The 20,855-nt window shown below is 43.9% G+C and overlaps 1 protein-coding gene across 6 annotated transcripts in view; it reads right to left on the minus strand.

Moving 5' to 3' along the window:
- RASGRP1 (RAS guanyl releasing protein 1) overlaps nucleotides 1-20,855 on the minus strand; it is a 45,967-nt gene that overhangs the window by 18,077 nt on the left and 7,035 nt on the right. For 3 of the 6 annotated variants that reach the window (XM_075282980.1, XM_075282984.1, XM_075282982.1), the window contains exons 2-5: nucleotides 15,140-15,318; nucleotides 2,132-2,241; nucleotides 578-633; nucleotides 344-475 (exon numbers count right to left, since the gene is read on the minus strand). In XM_075282980.1, coding sequence (XP_075139081.1) covers nucleotides 344-475; nucleotides 578-633; nucleotides 2,132-2,241; nucleotides 15,140-15,318 — 477 coding nt within the window. Of the gene's footprint in view, nucleotides 1-343; nucleotides 476-577; nucleotides 634-2,131; nucleotides 2,242-15,139; nucleotides 15,322-20,855 lie in introns of all 6 variants that reach the window. The other 3 variants (XM_075282979.1, XM_075282983.1, XM_075282981.1) reach the window with 1 other exon arrangement.

Below are 20,855 nucleotides of genomic sequence, written 5' to 3' on the forward strand. Positions count from 1 at the left end.
GTAAAAGACCATCTGCCCCGACAAGGTGACCTTATTCCAATGGGACCCTAAACTAAACAGACGTACCTCTCTTGGGACAAGAATAGGTCTACAAAGTGAACACAGAGCTAGCAAAACACAGAGCGGTGCTATATTATAAGAACAATAGCCTTAGACAGATGGGAGACTAAAGTAGAATATAAGGGCGCACTAAATGAGTGCAAGTCCGATAGAGGGGGCCACAACCCTCATGAGATACACAAATGGAAAATTCAGACAGCACATCCCAATCTGAACAAATATATATTTTCAGACAGATCAATAGACAGAAAGATTAGATATGCTACAGATAGGATCTACTAACATTTGAGCAGTGTCAAGAAGACGCCAGTGTGACTCTTCGCCTTGCGCTCGAACCATCTCCTGGAACTCCTCCATAGTCTGAGTTAGACGCGAGTCCATTTTAAACATGGTCCAAAGTTCTGTGATCCAATATCTAATGTGAATAATGGAAGGAGTTAATATGTCAGAACATTTCCTAGAAAGTTCAGCTGTCCTCTACAATGCAGACTGCCACAGGCTTCTTACATGATCTTACCTTACAAAGTAGCAGATCTTGAGGCAGATCAATGACCTCTTCTCCAAAGCCTCCTCATATGTTTGGAACGTCAGTTAAGGTAAAAAATGTAATAGTCATAATATTTTATAGGAGAAATGGTAAGAGAGAGACTGTAGTGTATTATTTATGTGATATATGGTGTTGTATGGTATTGTATGCAATTCTACAAGATCAGTCTAAGGGGGTTATGGAATAAACAAGCATTGGACGTAATCTCTCTGTTGCCAGGTTATGCCTCCCCCATGAGAATCCTCATTACCTGCAGCCTCATGAGCACACGCCTGTCAATACCAGCACACGTTCTTATGTGTCTCTTCATTATCTGCATACGCCTGTATCACTGACACACTCGGTGTGTGGATATTTTGCTTAAGAATGAATTCACACCTGCAACTATCCCTTTCATCTACAAATGACTTGCAACCAACACCTACCATCCAACAAATGGAACAGATTTTCATTTGCAGAAATTTCTGCAACAGATCTGCCATGTATGGCATTATTGGTCTATTACATCTGATTCAGATCAGTCTCAAACTCCTGTAATTCTGGTCAAAAAGCCTCAACACAGATGAATTTTGGCATCTGTAATGCGATCACAATGCATAAACCGTTTGTGGTCCTACCATAGCTTTGTAGGTTCGGTTTATTTTAACCACAGGAGGTCTAGTCATTGAAGACTTGCACAGTCCAGTCATATTAACGTGACCACCGCCTACTTTTGATGTTAATGTTAAATAACCAATGGCAGAAGGCACGTGTCATCAGCCAACTGAGTGCACTCATCACTGTGGAAGGCACGATGGATCAACACAAGCATGCATCTATCCTTGCGGACCATGTTCACCCCTACATGCGAATTGTTTTTCCTCTGGATGACGGCATCTACCAGCAGGACAATGCGACGTGTCATAAAGCTCACAGTATAGGTGCGTAGTTCGAGGAGCACCAGGATGAGTTTACCGTACTCCCTTGGCCAGCAAATTCCCCGGACTTGAACCCAATCGAGAATCTGTGGGACCACCTCGATCGGGTTGTTCGCGCCATGGATGCTCAACCGCGTAACCTAGCGCAGCTGGCACTGGAGTCGGCATGGCTCAGCATCCCAGTGAACATCACCACAACATCCCCTCTCTTCCTGCACGTCTCGCAGCGGTCCGCTGTGCCCAAGGTGGTTATTGTGGATTTTGACAGGTGGTCACATTAATGTGACTGGACTGTGTAATACAGGTGCCTAAATGAAGCCATATCATGGACACCTGAAACCAAACATAGCTCTGATTCCAAGGTACCAAATGGCTAGACCAGGGGTAGGGAATGTACGGCTCTCTAGCTGTTGCAAAACTACAACTCCCATCATGCATACTTGCTATGCTGTTCTTGGAACTCCCATGGAAGTGAATGGAGCATGTTGGGAGTTGCAGTTTCACAGCAGCTGGAGGGCCGAAGGTTCCCTACCCCTGGGCTAGACAATAGGGACATTGCAATGCTCGACAAAAGCCTGCTTTATATGTAAGCACTATGCAGTAAAGGATATAGTGTCCTGAGCTTGTTGAGCAGGTCCGCTGAGGGAATCAGGAACCCATGCATTGTCAGCATGATTTGTACCAGCTCGCTGCCCTGGCATACATTCCCATCAGAATCTGAAAAAGATAAGGTTTAGAAAGATTACAGAGGACAATTGTGATCTAGTAGAACTACAGGAACTCCGCGGTGAACAGTACAGGATGTGACATGCACACTGCTGGTAAATACAGAGGTCATAACATAAAGGGTCAGATGCATCCTTACTGCCATATACAAACCATCTTATGTCAGTGCACCGTGCTAATCTGCAACAGCAAGAAGTAAGGGACAGGCGGGAGCATAACTGCAACATCAGACTACATAGTTTTAGTGTAGTCTGCTACCATGGAGACACACTGGTCTATATACTAAAATTAGATACAAAACGGTAGAACATTCACAAAATTATTGCATTTTTCACATAAGCAGCTTTGGCGCAATGAAACAGACTGGTTTTAGAGATATATGTTAATGCGCAAGGAAGACTCAATGCCATAAGCATATTTTGGGAAAGCATTTTGAGGGTTCAGGTGCCTTTAATTCCACATGTCAAAGGCATCCTGCTCTATTATTAGGGGATATGTTGCAGTTTAGGTTCCCTTTAATGTTCTCTGCTCACATCCCTACATACTAAGAAGGAAATTTCTGATCTCTTTTCGTCTCACACTTTGCTTTGCGCTTCCTCTTTATTTATCGCTTAATATAATTTACAAGAAGTGGTTTAGGGAGGCATTTTCAAGATGATGAGGTTAAAGAAATTGTGGGGGGTGTACATACAGTATCTCGCACATGGTATGAGCCATGCACTACATCCATGAGTAGATTCCAGCTTGGACTGGCCCATAGGTGAACTGGTGAATCCCCCAGAGGGCCCCTGAGCCAGGCGTGACCCCCAGCTCAGCCTGGGATGCACAGTATGCTCACTGTACTTCATATAGATAATAAGGAACTATCCAGTTTATTGTTATACTAGCAGTACCCATGACTTCATCCGCGGTCCCCTGACCCCCTGCGAGACCCACCTCCTTTGCACCCCCAGGCCCACCGTCCTCAACGCACCTGGCCTATTTTCCCCCTGCAGACGCTCTCGCGCCCATGTGTTTCACCCTCTGTTGCCACTCCAGCCTGTGCGCCCCACCAGCCCCTCTCCACGGTTCGTGACAATGGCCCCCGCCGGTTGAAGACACGCAAAGCACCCCCAGGTGCACCCCTACCACAGTTCCCTACGGAGCCCCGCTGAAAGACCTACAATGACGTCATCTCAGGTCCTGCAGCGGAGCTGGAGAGAACTTTTGCCAGTCGCAGTCCAGATTCCGGGTGAGTGTGGGACCTAAGAAGTGGCCTATGTTTCCTTCCTAGTGAATATCTAGGTATGTGTGAAATCTCACCTAAATCCGTTCAGCCTTTTGGCTGTGATTGAGGAACAAACATATTAGTAGGATAGGATACGGTAGACACGCTGGGAGGTTGAAATGACATCAAGGTGCAGTGCCAGGACACCAGTGTCCTTCCTCCCTGGGCCCCTGTCAATCACATTGCAGGGGCCCCTAACCAATCGCCAATCATCTTGCTGCTGCTTGAGGTCTGCGACTTGGTGGGCACACAGAGCTAAGATGGCCCTAGAGCAAGGCAAGGGCTAGACAGCAGACTACTGACAGGACCAGGGATCAGAAGGAATCAGGAGGTAAGAACTAGGCAGTACGCTATGGTAGCGATGGTAATATTTGCATGTACCGTAGCTGTATAGGGGGCCCCCACAATTAATTTTACTGGTGGGCCCTAAGCACTCCAGTCCAGCAAAGAGTGAACTGTTTGTTCTCCGAGTGTAGCACATTGAGTTAATATCGCAATACAAGCCTATGGTACACGTGGCCACACGTTGCATGATATCACACCAGCCGGTGGCTTTGTCCCAGTTACATAAGCAATAGCTTGCCGAGGTACTCAGGATTATTATACAGTGTGGCAAGTTGTTTTCTAGGATCACTCCAAGAACATAAGATTCCACTTTAGCACATAATCTGTCATTTACGCTGTACATCACGTCACGGAACATAAATCTAAATTAAGGAGGCCGTTTCTCCATTTCACTTCTTCTGTTCTTGCAGGTTAGCAGAAGATTTCCTGCCGTGTTTCCATTCAGGGAAACTTGTTGTATTAATGCTAATGTGATTGCAATTTTCCTCCATTTTCCTCCAGAATGACAAACAATAGACTTTCTTTTGTTAATGTTCCTCCCACATTTCCCAGCACTGAATCAGTCCCTGGGGGTTTCCAGTTGATTCCTGCTCTCCAGGTACCACACAGAGCAGACCCCCACCAAGAGGCAACACTCAAGGATAGAAAGGCAGCTATAGGTTTTTGTTAAGATCACGACTGACAGATCCAAGGTTTACACAAGACGCTGCATACATTTAGCTTTCTGAAATGCTCCTTTTGCGACTTGTAGCTGTTCCCGCAGGGGATCCTGTCTTTTTATATGTAGATCATATATTTTATAAGACATTCTAATAAAAGGAATGGGTAGTAGTCCCTAGCTATGGTGCTTTAAAGGGGACCTGCCAACAAATGTAGTCAAATTGCATGTTTTAGAAGTAGATGAGCTGAGAAGATTAATATATACATTATCTCTAGGAGGTATGTTATAACAGTGGGAGCTTAGCAGATTGATATATACAGTATCTGTAGGCATTATATTATAGAACAGGAGGAGCAGAGCAAATTGATATACAGGGTATCTACAGACAGTATGCTATAGAACAGGAGGAACTGCGCAGATTGCTATACACAGTATCTGTAGGAGGTAAGTTATAGAACAGGAGGAGCTAAGCAGATTGATATATACAGTATCTGTAGGAGGTATGTTATAGAACAGGAGGAGCTAAGCAGATTGATATAAGGGTATCTGCAGACAGCATGTTATAGAACTAGAGGAGCTGAGCAGATTTATGTATATACACAATATCTGCAGACAGTATGCTATACAGCATGAGGAGCTGAGCAGATTGATATATAATGTATCTGCAGGCAGTATGTTATATTGCAGGAGGAGCTGAGCAGATTAATATATATAGTATTTACAAACAGCATGTTATAGAGCTGGAGGAGATTAGCAGATTGATATATATCGTTTCTGCAGGCAGTATGTTATACAGCAGGAGGAGCTGAGCTGATTGATATATACAGTATCTGCAGGCAGCATGTTATAGATCTGGAGGAAATTAGCAGATTAATATACACGGTATCTGCAGGCAGTATGTTATACAGCAGGAGGGGCTGAAATAAAGGCGACCACAGAGGCAAACAGAGAGCGGTACATTAAAGAATGGAGAAATGAACTAAATAACTCCAAGAAACTCACCATGTACCAATCTCTACAAAGGGACTACACCATGGCCACCTACTTGGAGAGAATACGGCACCCCAAACACAGACAAGCCCTGAGCCGGTACAGACAGAGCGCCCACAACCTAGAGATAGAGACGGGGCGATACAGGCAGACGTACAAGCCACGGGAGAACAGACTGTGCCAGCACTGTGACCAGGGGGCCCTAGAAGACGAGACCCACTTCCTGCTACACTGCACCAAATACTCAGCCATGAGGGCCGTATACTACCAAAGACTCTCTGCCCACATCCCAGACTTCATATCTGCAGACAAGAAGAGGAAACACTACATCCTACTGGGAGAGGAGGAGGCCACTGTGGAGATCGCTGCCCAATACGTGTCCAGCTGTCACCAAACAAGAGGAAGATGAGACGCATGGACTATCAAACCACCCATCCCCCACGGACTATTAAACCCCCCTAAACCCCCCCATCACCTGTCTACCCCATACCCACCGACACCCACACGCCCCAAACAAGGACAATGAGACCCTAAAGACACTCAAACCACCAACATTTTTGCTGTGGGTTTATAGTATAGATCAGTGATGGCGAACCTATGGCACGCGTGCCAGAGAGGGCACGCAGAGCCCTCCATGCTGGCACGCGTGCGGTCGCCCGGATCGCTCACCAACAGGGAATCCGGTACAGGATTCCCCGTTGATGAGCGATCACTGCCTTCAGTTGTATGTGCAAATGCACATACAGCTGAAAGCTGTCAGGGAAGGCCGCGGATCGCGCGACCGCGGCCTACACTGGCTGCAGAGTTTGACCTCTGCCCCGACGCGGGCGCGATGACGTCATCAGCGCCGCCAGTGACAAGAAGGTGGATGCCGGCGGCTCTTCAGGGGTGAGTATGAGAGTGGCTCACTGTGTATATGATGTTGGGGGGAGCGCTTATAATACTTGGTGGGGTGTATGATACTGGGGGGGAGTGTATAATACTGGGGGGGCTTATAATACTGGGTGGGGTGTATAATACTGGGGGGAGTGTATAATACTGGGGGGAGTGTATAATACTGGGGGGAGTGTATAATACTGAGGGGGCTTATAATACTGGGGGGAGTGTATAATACTGGGGGGAGTGTATAATACTGAGGGGGCTTATAATACTGGGGGGAGTGTATAATACTGGGGGGGCTTATAATACTGGGGTGGCTTATAATACTGGGGGGTGTACTAAAGAGCATATAATACTGGGGGGGCGTACTAAAGAGCATATAATACTGGGGGGGGGGGCTATTTACAGTCCTATGAAAAAGTTTGGGCACCCCTATTAATCTTAATCATTTTTAGTTCTAAATATTTTGGTGTTTGCAACAGCCATTTCAGTTTGATATATCTAATAACTGATGGACACAGTAAAATTTCAGGATTGAAATGAGGTTTATTGTACTAACAGAAAATGCGCAATATGCATTAAACCAAAATTTGACCGGTGCAAAAGTATGGGCACCTCAACAGAAAAGTGACATTAATATTTAGTACATCCTCCTTTTGCAAAGATAACAGCCTCTAGTCGCTTCCTGTAGCTTTTAATCAGATCCTGGATCCTGGATAAAGGTATTTTGGACAAACAATTCAAGTTCAGTTAAGTTTGATGGTCGCCGAGCATGGACAGCCCACTTCAAATCATCCCACAGATGTTCAATGATATTCAGGTCTGGGGACTGGGATGGCCATTCCAGAACATTGTAATTGTTCCTCTGCATGAATGCCTGAGGATTTGGAGCGGTGTTTTGGATCATTGTCTTGCTGAAATATCCATCCCCGGCGTAACTTCAACTTCGTCACTGATTCTTGAACATTATTCTCAAGAATCTGCTGATACTGAGTGGATTATAATCCAGTATCGGCTCAAATGAACGGGCCAAACCCGGAGGTTGCTGCCAGAATCCACCTGAAGAAAGGGCAGCCCGCTTCTTTTTTCAGTGAGCGGCAGCATGCCGCTCACGGAAAAAAAGAAGCCTGGCGGTCTACATAGACCACCATTGTGAGGGGTCGGATTATGACGTAGATTACGCGCCATAATCCTCCCCCTCTGTGCGTGTGATTTAAGGGATATTCCTGTAATTACAAGCTATCCCCCATCCAAAAGTTGGGAAATGATTGTCCAATTGGTAAGAATCCAATAGCTGGGACCCCTGCTGATCACAAGATTTGTGTGCCCTGAATGGTGTGGTAAGTTGCACTTATGCAGTATGGACTCAATTCCATGCTATGGTACTGCCAGCCACAGATAAGTGCAGTCCTCAGCTTCTCTTCGACAATCCCATAGGTGTATAAAGCAGCGTACAAAACCTGCCACACCGCTGATACAGTAAGCCACCAAGCATTTGGACCCCTCCAAACAGACAGCTATTTCCTATCCTTTTGGACAAGAAATAATTGTAATTACCAGAATATCCCTTTAAGCAGGATACATTCTGTGCCTACAAATGTGATGTTTGGATGTCTACATACTCTTGACCATGTACTATGACTATTCTTTCTTAGTTTGGAAGGCTACGCTCCTAGTTTCACAGAATATATCACAGTTACCTAACACTTATAGATTCCATCCATTCTAGAGGTCGGGATAAATGGTTAAGTACTTCAAAGAAACAACAACAAAGTCTCCTGATGTCATTCTCTATTGACTGGGCTCAGCGGGAGGTTCTCACATCAAACACCTTCTGATTGGTGCTCGGCCAGCGACATTTCATCTCCGTGTTTGAGGCTGCAACAAAGATCTAAACTTACATAAACCTGCCCCGCAACCTACATTTAGCAGTGTCAGATCTTTTCCGCAATCATGGATGAAAGTTCATTCAAGATCTACATAAATATATTGTGGAACAAGACATCTCGATCTCCAAGACGAGTTCACGCACGGTTGGATAGGTTCAGGAATTTCTGTGACAGTCCCATACATGTGAATAGGGCTCGCACGTTGCAAAAATTTCCCTATTTAAGGCTGCGGCCCCACGTTGTGGAAACACAGCTTTTTTTGTTGCAGATTTTGCTGTGTTTTTTGAGTCAAAGACAAGAGTGGATTGAGCAAAAGGTATATAAAAACTTCTTATATGTTCCCCATTTCTTTTTTAGACATTCTTGGCTTTAGCTCAAAAAACACTCCAAAATCTGCAACATAAAAAGCTGCATTTCCACAATATGGGGCCTTAGCCTCAGGCTGATGTCCCACATTGCGGAAAAACAGCTTTTTTTGTTGCAGATTTTGTTGCGTTTTTTTGAGCCAAAGCCAAGAATGGCTTCAAACGGAATGAGCAATATATAGGAAGTTCTTAAACTTCTCCCTTCTGCTCAATCCACTCCTTACGTTGGCTCAAAAACCACCACAAAATCTGCAACAAAAAAAACTGCGTTTCCGCAACGTAGGGTCTCAGCCTAAATGTATATAATGGATTTCTTTTGGGATTTTTTTTTAGCCCCAGAAGATTCTGTAACAAATCTTCCACATGTGAATTCTCTGTAACAGAATGCATATCTATGTAGAAACCATAGGGGACCCACCTATTGGGTAAAAAGGGGGTCCATTTTGCCCCAATATATTAATATGGCCAACAGCATCTGAAAAAGTGCAATGTCTGAACACACCCTTATAATCTATGAGAAGTGGGAAGAAAAGCTTAGAGGTGGTATGCGATGGCTAAGGGTTTGTTGTAAACCTGAAATACATAAGCAAATTTTTGAATGGATTTCATGTGATTTATTAAAGTTGAAGTTCCTTTTACCTGTGGCTGGAGCCCTTTGTTTGTTCTGGTATGGTTCCCTAGGATGGAGCTGTTCAAGATCATTTAGGCTCCATCAGGTGCCATTTGCATGGACCAACGCTTCTAGGGATGGAAACCTACATATATACCATATCTGATGGAGCATTCTACATGCTATGACTATGTAACACACTGAAGTTTCCCATGGTGGGACTTTTTAAAGGATTATCTTATCTTATAAATGAAATCTGAGGCATAAAGAGGTGAAGTAAAGGCGCCATACCCTGCAATATGAGCCCTGTTTCACTTCTTTGCAAAACCGAGTCCTAACACAACCGTGTGCTTAACCTGATTTGACCAAGATAAGACTCAACTGGTGATTTATTTTTTTTTAGTGGTCTAGTGGTTTAGTGCTCTTTGACTTTTTCTATGTAAGTGACCAATGTGTACCGTCTGTACGTGCTTGAATACCATCAGAAGATGGAAGCCAGACAGGAAGCCCGCTGTGTGCAATAACAGGTCTTGTACCCTTCCCCACATACAGAGTAGGATGATATCAGTAACTCTTATATAAGACATGTAGTTTATGTAGACTGCTAGCTTTTTTTTTCTGCTAACAGAGAAAAAGAAGCGACATGACCTTTCTTCAGTCGTTTTCCGCCTGAAGAAAGCAATAGAAGTGAATGGGAAGTGTTTTTTACCGCGCGTTTTTTGCCCGTTCTCTTAAAGGATGGGAAAACCGACTGGAAGCGTTTTTTACAAAAAAGCGCTCCACAAAAAGCGTGCCAAGGTAAAAAAAAAAACGCTTCCTAATTAGGAAGCGTTTTTTTCCGGTGCCAAAATAAGCCACACGTTATTTACATGTGAGCTAAGCCTTAGAGTTTAGGTTATATTGTCCTTTAGATATAAGATATCAATACGTCCTATATACTCCTATTTCTCTATATTTCAAAGCCAACCAGTGATATATCAATGCAACAAGTGAAAGCCAATATTACGATAGCACTAAAATGCACGTTTAATAATTATATTTCTCTATATTTTACAGTGACACCTCTAGGGAAGAACAGAGGTGGCTGTGTGTCTGCCACAAAACCTTACACCAATTGCTGGGGTCTCCGTATATTCATGCACATATACAGCAGCCACCTGAGAGGGGCAGGGGAATGCTCCCCTCATGAATACACCAAAGTCAAAACTGTGAGTCTATTTGCCATTTTGGCTCATAGGAGAACTGACTTATTTGTATGCTTTGCAGCTCTTGCATGTGGTGGCATGACTATAGCAGATATGCTTTTGAAGGGTTTTCCCAGTATAAACTCATATTACCTACCCACAGGATAACGGGACTGTTGAGGGTCCTACCATTCAAAAGGGGCTTTTGTGCTTCTCCTCTCAATGAAGTGGTGGTCGTGTTCATGTGCTATGCCACATTCAGACATTATGGGACTGAGGCAGATAGCAACCCATAGACACTTTGCACATCCGACCCATGGAAAGGGATGGACACAGGAGCGCCATTGTCTTGGCGGTGGGTGTCCTAATGGTAAGATTCTCAGCATTCAGACACTTTGTTACCTATAAGTAATAGTAAGGGATAATCTTCGGACAATTCCTTAACTTGCAGATTGATGGGGGACCAACCACTCAGACCCTTTACGGAGGTGAATGTGGCAACTGTGTTGTCTATTCTGAATGGAGTGGTGTAACACTCCATTCATTTCAATAGGACTCCTGGAGATAGCCGGTACAGTGCTCAGTTACCTCTGGCTCTCCCATCTCCAGCGTCCCATTAATTTCCATAGGAGTACCAAAAGTACCATGGTGAACTGAATGGTCCGACCACCGATCCATTCAGAATGGGGAACAAAACTCCCCTGTTCTCCTAATCGGTGGGGGTTTGAGCCATACAATTCTATTCCCTGTATTTTTATAGGTGTATGTACTGTACTATATATGCATGGCTATAAAGACACTTAAATTCTTGCTTTAACAATCCCCAAAAATGACGCAGTAAAAAAATTACACAAATGTGTCCATCCGAATGGTCGGAAATCACTGGTTTAGAGGACACAGGCTTGCCCTAATCTACACTTATCAGTATCTGGACTGTCTCATGGCTTATCTGGGTAAGCAGTGACAATACTTATCTGTAGCTCCAGCACCAGTCACTGACATCTGATAGACCTATAGACCTTACTCATTATGTCACTGTCCACATTAGTGTTTTCTTTCCAAGATATGGGTTATTTTTAGTTTAAATAATGTCTTCCTAGTTGCCTCCACCATAGGGGTAATGAGATTTTCAGAAATGTTTCCATTTTCCAGTATGTTAACCATTTCAGATCTTGGCTTTGTGATGGAATACCTAACATTTTTTTTTCTCAGGTCCGGAAAATGAATAGTTCATGAGTCGCGAATTGTGACCTGATACATACAGTTTTCATTACCTGTTCCTGTACTAACTGAAACATGTATAATACCACTCCAAGACTTGGACCCTATGGTGACTGTAAGTGGCCATAAGAACTTTACTAGTGATTATAAAATTCTCACTTTTAGCTTTGGCTCGAAAAGCTTCAAGTCTTAGGGTGCATTCACACTGAGTAAACGCTAGCTTATTCTGAACGTAAAACACGTTCAGAATAAGCGGCGTCTAAAGCAGCTCCATTCATTTCTATGGGAGCGGGGATACGAGCGCTCCCCATAGAAATGAATGGGCTGCTCCTTTCACTCCGTGCAGTCCCATTGAAGTGAATGGGGAGTGCCGGCGTGTACGCTCCGGCATGAGCAGAGCTTGCCGTATACGCCGGCACTCCCCATTCACTTCAATGGGACTGCACGGAGTGAAAGAAGCAGCCCATTCATTTCTATGGGGAGCGCTCGTATCCCCGCTCCCATAGAAATGAATGGAGCTGCTTTAGACGCCGCTTATTCTGAACGTGTTTTACGTTCAGAATAAGCTAGCGTTTACTCAGTGTGAATGCACCCTTATGGTGCAGAGGTCAGGTCTAGGTCCTTTAGCTTGAAGGGGCTCAAATATGTTCCCGTCCTCCAATGAGGTAACTAGTTTTAGAAACCTTGCACAATATTTCAATAGACATTGAAGTGCAGAAGCTTCAATCAATATATACTTCCAGAGGACCTGAAAAGTATTCATAGAATGGTTAAGAGATGCCGTTTAGTACTCCATAAAACGGATATCCTTAATTCTAGCAATCAGGTCCGCTTCCGAGGGTGTAGAGTACCTCTTCCAGTGGAGGGCTATGAGCGTTTTGGCTGCGGTGCAAATGTATAAAAACAATTTAGAGGTCTGTTTACCTAGATGCGAATTAGGGAGATTAAGTAAATAAGCGAGTCAAGTGGGACTCCCTGAATAAAGAGGGCATTGGTAAGGGACTGAACTTCCGACCAAAAAGGACGGATAGAGGTACAGTCCCAAAAGATATGGTATAATGTACCAACACTCAACTGGCAGCGCCAGCAGAGAGGGGAAACACTAGGGTTAAGGGAATGGAGCAGTATAGCGGTATGATACCAGTGCATGAGTATTTTAAATTGAGTCTCACAAAATTAAATACAAGTGGAAGATTTATTGGCGCGAGACCAAATTACCAGCCACTGACCAGGTGAAATCTGTCTAACGCTTCCGACCATTTAGCCATGTACTTGTGAGAGATAGGGGTAGTCCCTCCAGAAGAAGAGAGAAGCCTAAATATAAATTAAATCAAGCCGGCAGTAGAAGTACCCGCTCGGCAGATCTTCTCGAAGGCAGTAGGTGTGGATACCCAAAGAGAACCAAACTGGGAAAAGATAAAATGAGCAATCTGTTGATAGTGAAAGCACTCTGAAGCCGGCATCTACAAGGTGGAGGTAAAATATTCAAAGGGCCTGAGCTCCAGAGTCAATGGGTCAAATAAATCTGCTACGTGAAAGAGGCCGCGTGTGGTCCAAGGACGCACCATAGCTGCTTCGAGTCCCCCAGGGAGGAGCGGGTTATACAGGAAGGAGACCATGGAGGAGCGTGGGGACGCCAATGTAAAAAGTTTTGAACACAAAAGCTACAGAACTCGCGTGAAACGGATAGGCCCTAAGAGGGGGATTGCGGGAAGGGGGGTGAGCGGGACCACAGGAATGCATTAGGATGGACCGGAGCTAGCCAAAGTTTTTCAATTTCCAACCACTTTGTGTAGGCAAGCGATGCAGCCCAAAATGGAATGCAACGTAAATGGGAGGCCCAATAGTAGTGCAGGATATGTGGGACCACCAGCCCCCCTCCGTTCTACCAGAGAACATCGCAGAGCGGAGGATACGATGACATTTGCCATTCCATATGAACTGGAAAAATCGCCTTCTGGAGAGCACACAACTCCGATTGCGGAACCGTTACGGGGAGAGTGTCAAAAAAGTACAAGAGTTTCGGAAGAAGGGTCATTTTAACAGCATTAATACGGCCAATGAGAGAAATACAGAGGGGGCGCCATCTATCTAGGAGGGAGCGTAGTTCCCCAAAGAGATGGGGATAGTTAGCTGAAAAGAGAGTGGAATAGGATGGGGACAAATGAATCCCTAAATAACGCAAGGAGCGAGTACGCCACTGAAAGTCAAAGTTAGACTACAATAGGCGCAAGGTTACATCGGGTATGTTCAGAGGAAGAGCCTCAGTCTTGATAGGATTAACCTTGTAACCTGAGATAGAGCCATATGATTTCAATTCACTGAGGAGGTTAGGAAGAGTTATGTGGGGAGTATGTTAGACAAAATTCTGTTTTTTTGGATCAAAATCCACGACCACGTCCCACATTTCTGTCTACAAAATTCAATTCTGTAGAGAAGTTTCAGTGCTGAAAAAGCCCCCCTCGGCAAATTTTTTTTTTTTTGGGGGGGTGGGGGAGTCTATGACCAGCCGCAATATCAATGTATAGAATCTCCCATAGAATAGTGGGGGGGGGGGGGGGGAGAAACTTTAAAAAAAATAAAAGTTCTAAATCCCTCCTTTCCCTAGAATACATATAAAAGTAGAATATTTCTGTGAAACACAAACACATTAGGTATCCCTGTGTCTGACAGTGCCCGGTCTACTGAATATAGGGGATCTGTAGCGCTCCTGTTCCGTAGGGAAGGGGTTAATAGGAGCACTGCAGATACCCTATATTCAGCCAGGCTGAAATCCACGTGGGGAGAAAAAACCCAGTCCTCAAACTCAGGGAAGGGGCAGACAGACAACCAAAACACCCCCTCTCCTTTCCCAGCATCTACTGCACCCAAAAACTCTGACCATTTTAATTTTTGAAATTTTCCAGTAGCTGCTGCATGTCCCCCTCTAGGCTTATACTCGAGTCAATAAATTTTCCCATTTTTTTGTGGTAAAATTAGGGGCCTCAGCTTATATTCGGGTCGGCTTATACTCGAGTATATACGGTAATTCCCTCCCGAGATAAGTATAATGGGATAAGGTGCTCAAAACCTCTAAAACTGAACAGGTCACTGTGTCCCTAAGTGTCCCAGACACCGATAACAAATTTTGTCAGGGACAATACACCAGAACAATCTTCTGTGTACATTGTACACCTACTCACTATATATAGTTATCAGTAAACTGGAAACATACGAGTACTGTGGAAAATCACAGCTAGATATAAGACCATGGTAAGCTATTGCAGTAGAATAACAGGAAAAGAGTGTTCAGATGTAGAAGGGCTGAGTTTCTTTTGTGTACTATTATAATGTACCAACTTATAGGATGTTCTTCTAACTCCATAAACTGGATCTAAACATCTACAGGAGAAGAAGAGTGTGGACAATGAATGCAAGAGACCGTGAACCATCCTTGGAACCAAACACAACTAACTAGAGAAGAGTTGTAATAACTCACCAAAAGTTTGGATGCACATCTGTATCAGTTCGTCCAAGCTGGCTCCCTTTATGAGCTGTCCTAGAGGCATCATCACCCGTATGGGATGGACCTGGGGAAGTTTGGGATGCGAGGTACAATGGATGATTTGCTTTAACTCCAGCGCCAGTCTAGGTATAGTGGTACAGCCATGTGCAGGTCTACTGAGAGAGAAAGAGACCACAGATGAAACAGCTACACAGCTACCTTTATACAGAACATGAAATGTCAGGATCAATACAGCCGAGTGCTAGTGAACAAAGTTACCACCTCCTCCTCCTCAGAGCTCTCCTCCTCCTGTGCCAACCACAAATCACTATTCTGTGCTCTCTTTCCGGGAAAAGTGACAATCAACAATGGTTTTCCTTAGTAATAAGTTTTTACATAAGGCATATAGTGGTATCCAATGTACAATGATTTCTACTAGCAGAAAAAGGAACCCATTGAAGTCAACGGGAGGCTATTTTTTCAGTGCTGAAATTCCACACCATTTTCCTCCGTGTGAATGGACCCTAAGAGAGGGGCAGAATGGGTTATAAAATACCACTATGTAGAGGTGTAAATAAAGGGCAGTTTCAGGTTTAAAACTGCCCCCCTGCTGATGTTAGCCGGCTCCATTCTGCTGAACGATGGCATGGTAACTAACAAGTGCCTACACCAAAAGTGATGGCAGTGCTTACGGGTTGTGACGGGGCTTTGAAGTGAGTGTTGAGTCTGTACTTACCTTTCCCAGGACTCTCCACCCCTCTCAGTGCCTATGCGCCAACTTCACTCTAGGCAAATGGCACTGAGAATATTGAGTACTGACAATTGTACTCACTGCTCACTCACCAATCCCATACCTGGAGGCACTATATTGTGTGAACACTTAGAGGACACTACTATGTCTAGACGGGAACATTGTACTGTCTAAGTCTTAAAAAATAAATTAATAAATTACACATATATGTATATAATTCGGACATCCCTTTTAGATTTGATTGAAAGTGTAATTTTGCTTAGAAACCTTTACTTGTATTGTTATTGCTGCTGAATTATCTCTGCGGGTTTAAGGCTGGTATTACACGGCCGTAATGACTTTACGGTCCGCAAGTTACTGATCAGCAACACAGACGCCCGTGAACTGCCGCACTCGCCCATAGAGTTCTATGGGCGAGTCCATGCAGTGTAGCAATTCACGGCCATTACGGACCTGCTCTATAAATTTCGGACCTCGGTTGCGGCCTGGCACACCACGGATAAAATATCCGGTGGTGTAAACGGCCACATTGAATATAATGTGAAAACCCTCAATTGCGGACCATTTGCGGACTTACATTACAACCGTGTAAGACCAGCCTGAGGGAGCCTTCACAAGGAGTAAACGCTCCGCTCATTCTGAACGTAAACTCGTTGAGAGTGAGCGGCGTTAAAACAGATCCCATTGATTTCTATGTGTGCCGGCATACGCACGTATCACATTGAAAGCAATAGGTAAAAAAGCCTCCCATTGATTTCAATGGGGAGCGCGCATATGCAGGCACCTATAGAAATCAATAGGATCTGTTTTAACGCCGCTCACTCTGAACGAGTTTTAACGTTCAGAATGAGCGGAGCGTCTACTCCGTGTGAAGGCTCCCTAAGACTTCCACTAGTTTGTAGTGTTTACTTTGTCATCACTTAATGCTTTAAGTTATCTGAAGTCACTAGAATACTTTGTTATGATCAATGATCATTACTAGAGATGAGCGAGTACTGTTCGGATCAGCCGATCCGAACAGCACGCTCCATAGAAATGAATGGATGCACCTGGTACTTCCGCTTTGACGGCAGCCGTCCGCTTAACCCCCTGCGTGCCGGCTACGTCCATTCATTTCTATGCGAGCGTGGTGTTCGGATCGGCTGATCCAAACAGTACTCGCTCATCTCTAATCATTACGTTTCTAATGATCTTTTTACTCCTAGGCTGGTGTCAGTGACAGGGCATGTTCTAAGTCTAGAGGAAAGACCATTTCAATAGCAACATAAACGGGGACTCTTTACTGTAAGAACAGCGAGACTGTTCCCGTACTTTTTTCAGATAACTCATTGCCACGGGTGATGGTGGATTCATTGTGTAAGTTCAAGAAGGGCCTGGACGCCATTCTTGAATGGAAAAATATTACAGCTTACAGGTTTTAGATTGCTGGAGTCAGAGTCAACAATTTTTTCCCTTGACATTGGCCAATTGGTATCAGCCTCATGGGTTGTTGTTTTTTTGCCTTTCTCCGGAATCCACAATATAGGGTATAGATACATTGTCACTACCTCTGGATTCTTCCTCAATTATTCGACACAGAACACATTCAACAAATTGGCCAATTGAGTATGACTGGCCTTTCTCATGCCAGCCTTAGCAAAATGTCCTTGTGAAATAGGATGCATCTATTAATAAATCTGGCACGTCACTAAGCAAGCCGTGTACCAGAAAGTGAAATCTATCTCAGCTATGGTAACCCTACCCCTCATTGGAAAATTTCTGCAAGGATGTCTTCCATAGATACGTGGCATATCACTTATTTCAGGTGGAAAACACAGAAGATAAGCCCCAGTCAATGACGTGCTGTACATCCAAGGATGCAGTCTTGAATTTGTCATTGAAATGCACAACAGATTTCAGCATGATGTGTGAAAGCTAAACAAAATATCAAAGCTCATAACCCAACAACACAAAGCCCAGGAATACTCATGTTAAAGGGGTTGTCCCATCACAAGGATCCTATCTATACTGCTTGTTAATGTGGATGTAAGACTTTTCCTAAATACATTGCTTCAGCAAAGCTGCTTTGTTTGTCCCCTATCTTACTTTATTCAATTCTTTGTGGCCACAGCCCTGACTTATCTGCTCAAAAGTCAAGTGATGTATCTGCTGCTCTCAGGGGGGAGGGAGGAGGGGCTAAGTGCAGGGAGCGAGCCTGTGTATCTAGCTATTCCTGTGTCTACACCACGTGACCTAGGTCCTGCTCTCAGATAGGGGAGAGGAGCTGTTTCATTTCTTCTGTTCTCCCAGTTATCAGGTTAACTAATACAATTGTGTTCATTATGGCAGAGACAGACAGTCTTTGTATGTAACACAGAATGGAGTTGCTGCTGCCTGTACTTCATAGTCCAATATGGGTGGGCGGAGCTACACTCTAATTTGGGGTTGGAGCTAAACGGCAGGTTGCATGTGAAACCCCGCCACCAAATGATGCAAGAAACCAGGAAGAAAGAAGATTTTACAGCAGTGAAGACTGGTGAGTATGTGACGTGGGAATACCCCTTTAACATCACTTTGTCACCTGTATATAAAACTTCTATGAAAATGCCTAATGGCCAACAAAGACATTCAGGCACATAACTCAATGCCGATTCATTCTCTCCTGGGATCTTTAGAAGTCCCAGTTCCCAAATACTTGTCCATGTTATTATCTGACATGTCTCAGTTATATATAAGAAGATATTGTCCAATGATCATTCATCTAATGTGTATAGACATCAATATACTGCACACCACAAGAGTCAATAGATCTGGATAGTCCCACATGTTTTTACTCTTAGCCGTTATACAAAGTTCTATCGGATGGATATATTTAATATTTATGGAGAGGCTAACCAAATATGATAGCAATGAAATAAACTAAAGCATAAAATATGTGTCTTTATCCAGATATACTGTTTAAGAACCATACAAAGTACAGGAAGGGCCACAAAACTCAGTCAATGGTCAATGCTTGGATGGTGACACTTCTTGTGTCATGTGGAGAACATGCAAGATGTCTCTAGAACTGACCATTCTCCAACCAAAGGAAAAATGTGGCTACAAACCCTGAAGACTGCCATTTGGACTATTTTCATTGGGAGTCTGATCTGGGTTGAGAATCCTGACCCCTCGTACAGGTGGAGCTGCAGTAGTATACAGCTGTACACTGAATGGCCACTATGGCAGCCATCTAGAAATTAATTGGAGCTACTTTGGCTTTCAGATTTGCAATAATTTGTTGTGGCATTCACAGGTATAAGAGGACCCAGGGTATGCCAGGGAAACACATTACCAAACACTATTACGCCATCTTTAGCAACCTGAACTATAGACAGGAAGAATTCAGCAATTTTTGCTGTGTGTGCCAAATTCTGCCTCATCCATCAGCATGGTCCAACAGAAATCTGCGTCCGTCTGACCTGGCCATGTTTTTCCACTAATCAGGCATACCGTTTTTGCATTCTTTTGTCCTCTGGAGTCTTGCCTTTCAATGACACTGGAACTAGTCATCCGGTTAAAGTCTATCGATGCCAAGGTATGATGAATTAGGGTATTCGGACACATTAGCTGGAGCTAACTGTATATAGAAAAGCATTGTATTCACCTAAAATTTGTGACCGCCTGTTCATCTTGAACGATTACTGACATCTTCTTAACCCCATTTATCAAGTATTTCCCAATCACAGGATCTCTGAATGTACTTCCATTGAGCCCACCCTTTCACTACTGCATGAGAAAACCCCACAAGGCTGCCAATGCATGAAATACTATTAGTCTAGCACCAATGATCAGGTCCCATTCATGGTTGATCATATAACTTGTTTTTCCCATTTTGATAAGGGCTCACCCACAGAAAATGTTCTCGCTTGATTTTATGCTGCACTCCAGGGTCACATGTCTAACTTGTATATAGAAAAGGCTAGTGTCTGTAATAAAGTGACCATTCAGTGTATCCTTAAAAATTGCTTCGTGAAATGCTCCTCATCCACGTGCTCATGTCACAATCTGGAATCAGTAAAAGCCTGATTTCATACCAGACCTCATAGGTTTCATACTGGTATTGTGATAGATAAACCACTCAGTAGTGGGATACACTCAAAATATATGGTGCAAAAAACAGAAGACACTGGGAGATGAAAGCATGCACCCAGCCCACGTGGCTTATAACTCTTTGGGGATGAGCTAAGTGATGTGTAGTGGATCTAACTGTAGGGTATTTCCATAACACACCTCAACATGCAGGATCCAGTAAGCAGCGTATTAGCACTTCCTTGCAAGTGAGATCAAGAATTCATGTGCAGGAAGTCTCAACGTCGGAGACAGCAAGTCTATAAAACGGGGTGACGTTCTTGCTATGATAATTCTATGAAAAGGCTTGGCTGGGAATAGCTTCTTAAGAAGAGCGCTCCAGAATCACCTTGGAGACTAGTAAACTATGATCTATTGTGTGAATTGTAACCACAGTTTAATCCATTATGCCTACTCACAGCATTATACATAGTATAGATCATACACTTACTCACAACGTGAAAGTTCATCTCTGAATAAACAATTAATTGCACTTCATCCTTTTAACAGAGGTAGAGATTCAGATACCGGAAGTCCAAAAAAATAGTGGCTGCTGCATAGTCAGTATGGAGGCCACTGTAAATGGCAGTCTATATTCTGCTAAGGGGAATCTTCCCACGACTGCCCTGCTGTAGTATCAAATCACTCTAAAAAAGTTTCCATTCATTGAGGTCTGAATGAGATCTTAATGTGAAAGGAAAGGGAAATAGAGTAGACGTGGTTCCTTAGCTGTGCTGTCTGCCCTGGGGATCGACGGGGCAGAACTATAATAGCAATTGAATGCAGGACCAGCATTGCTATTTCAACCCTCACAGAACTTCACATTTTTATATTTATCTTTTGAGTGAGGGCTGGTTGGGTACTGGAAGG

Source organism: Leptodactylus fuscus, chromosome 7 (assembly GCF_031893055.1).
Source record: "Leptodactylus fuscus isolate aLepFus1 chromosome 7, aLepFus1.hap2, whole genome shotgun sequence".
NCBI classification, from domain to species: domain Eukaryota; kingdom Metazoa; phylum Chordata; class Amphibia; order Anura; family Leptodactylidae; genus Leptodactylus; species Leptodactylus fuscus.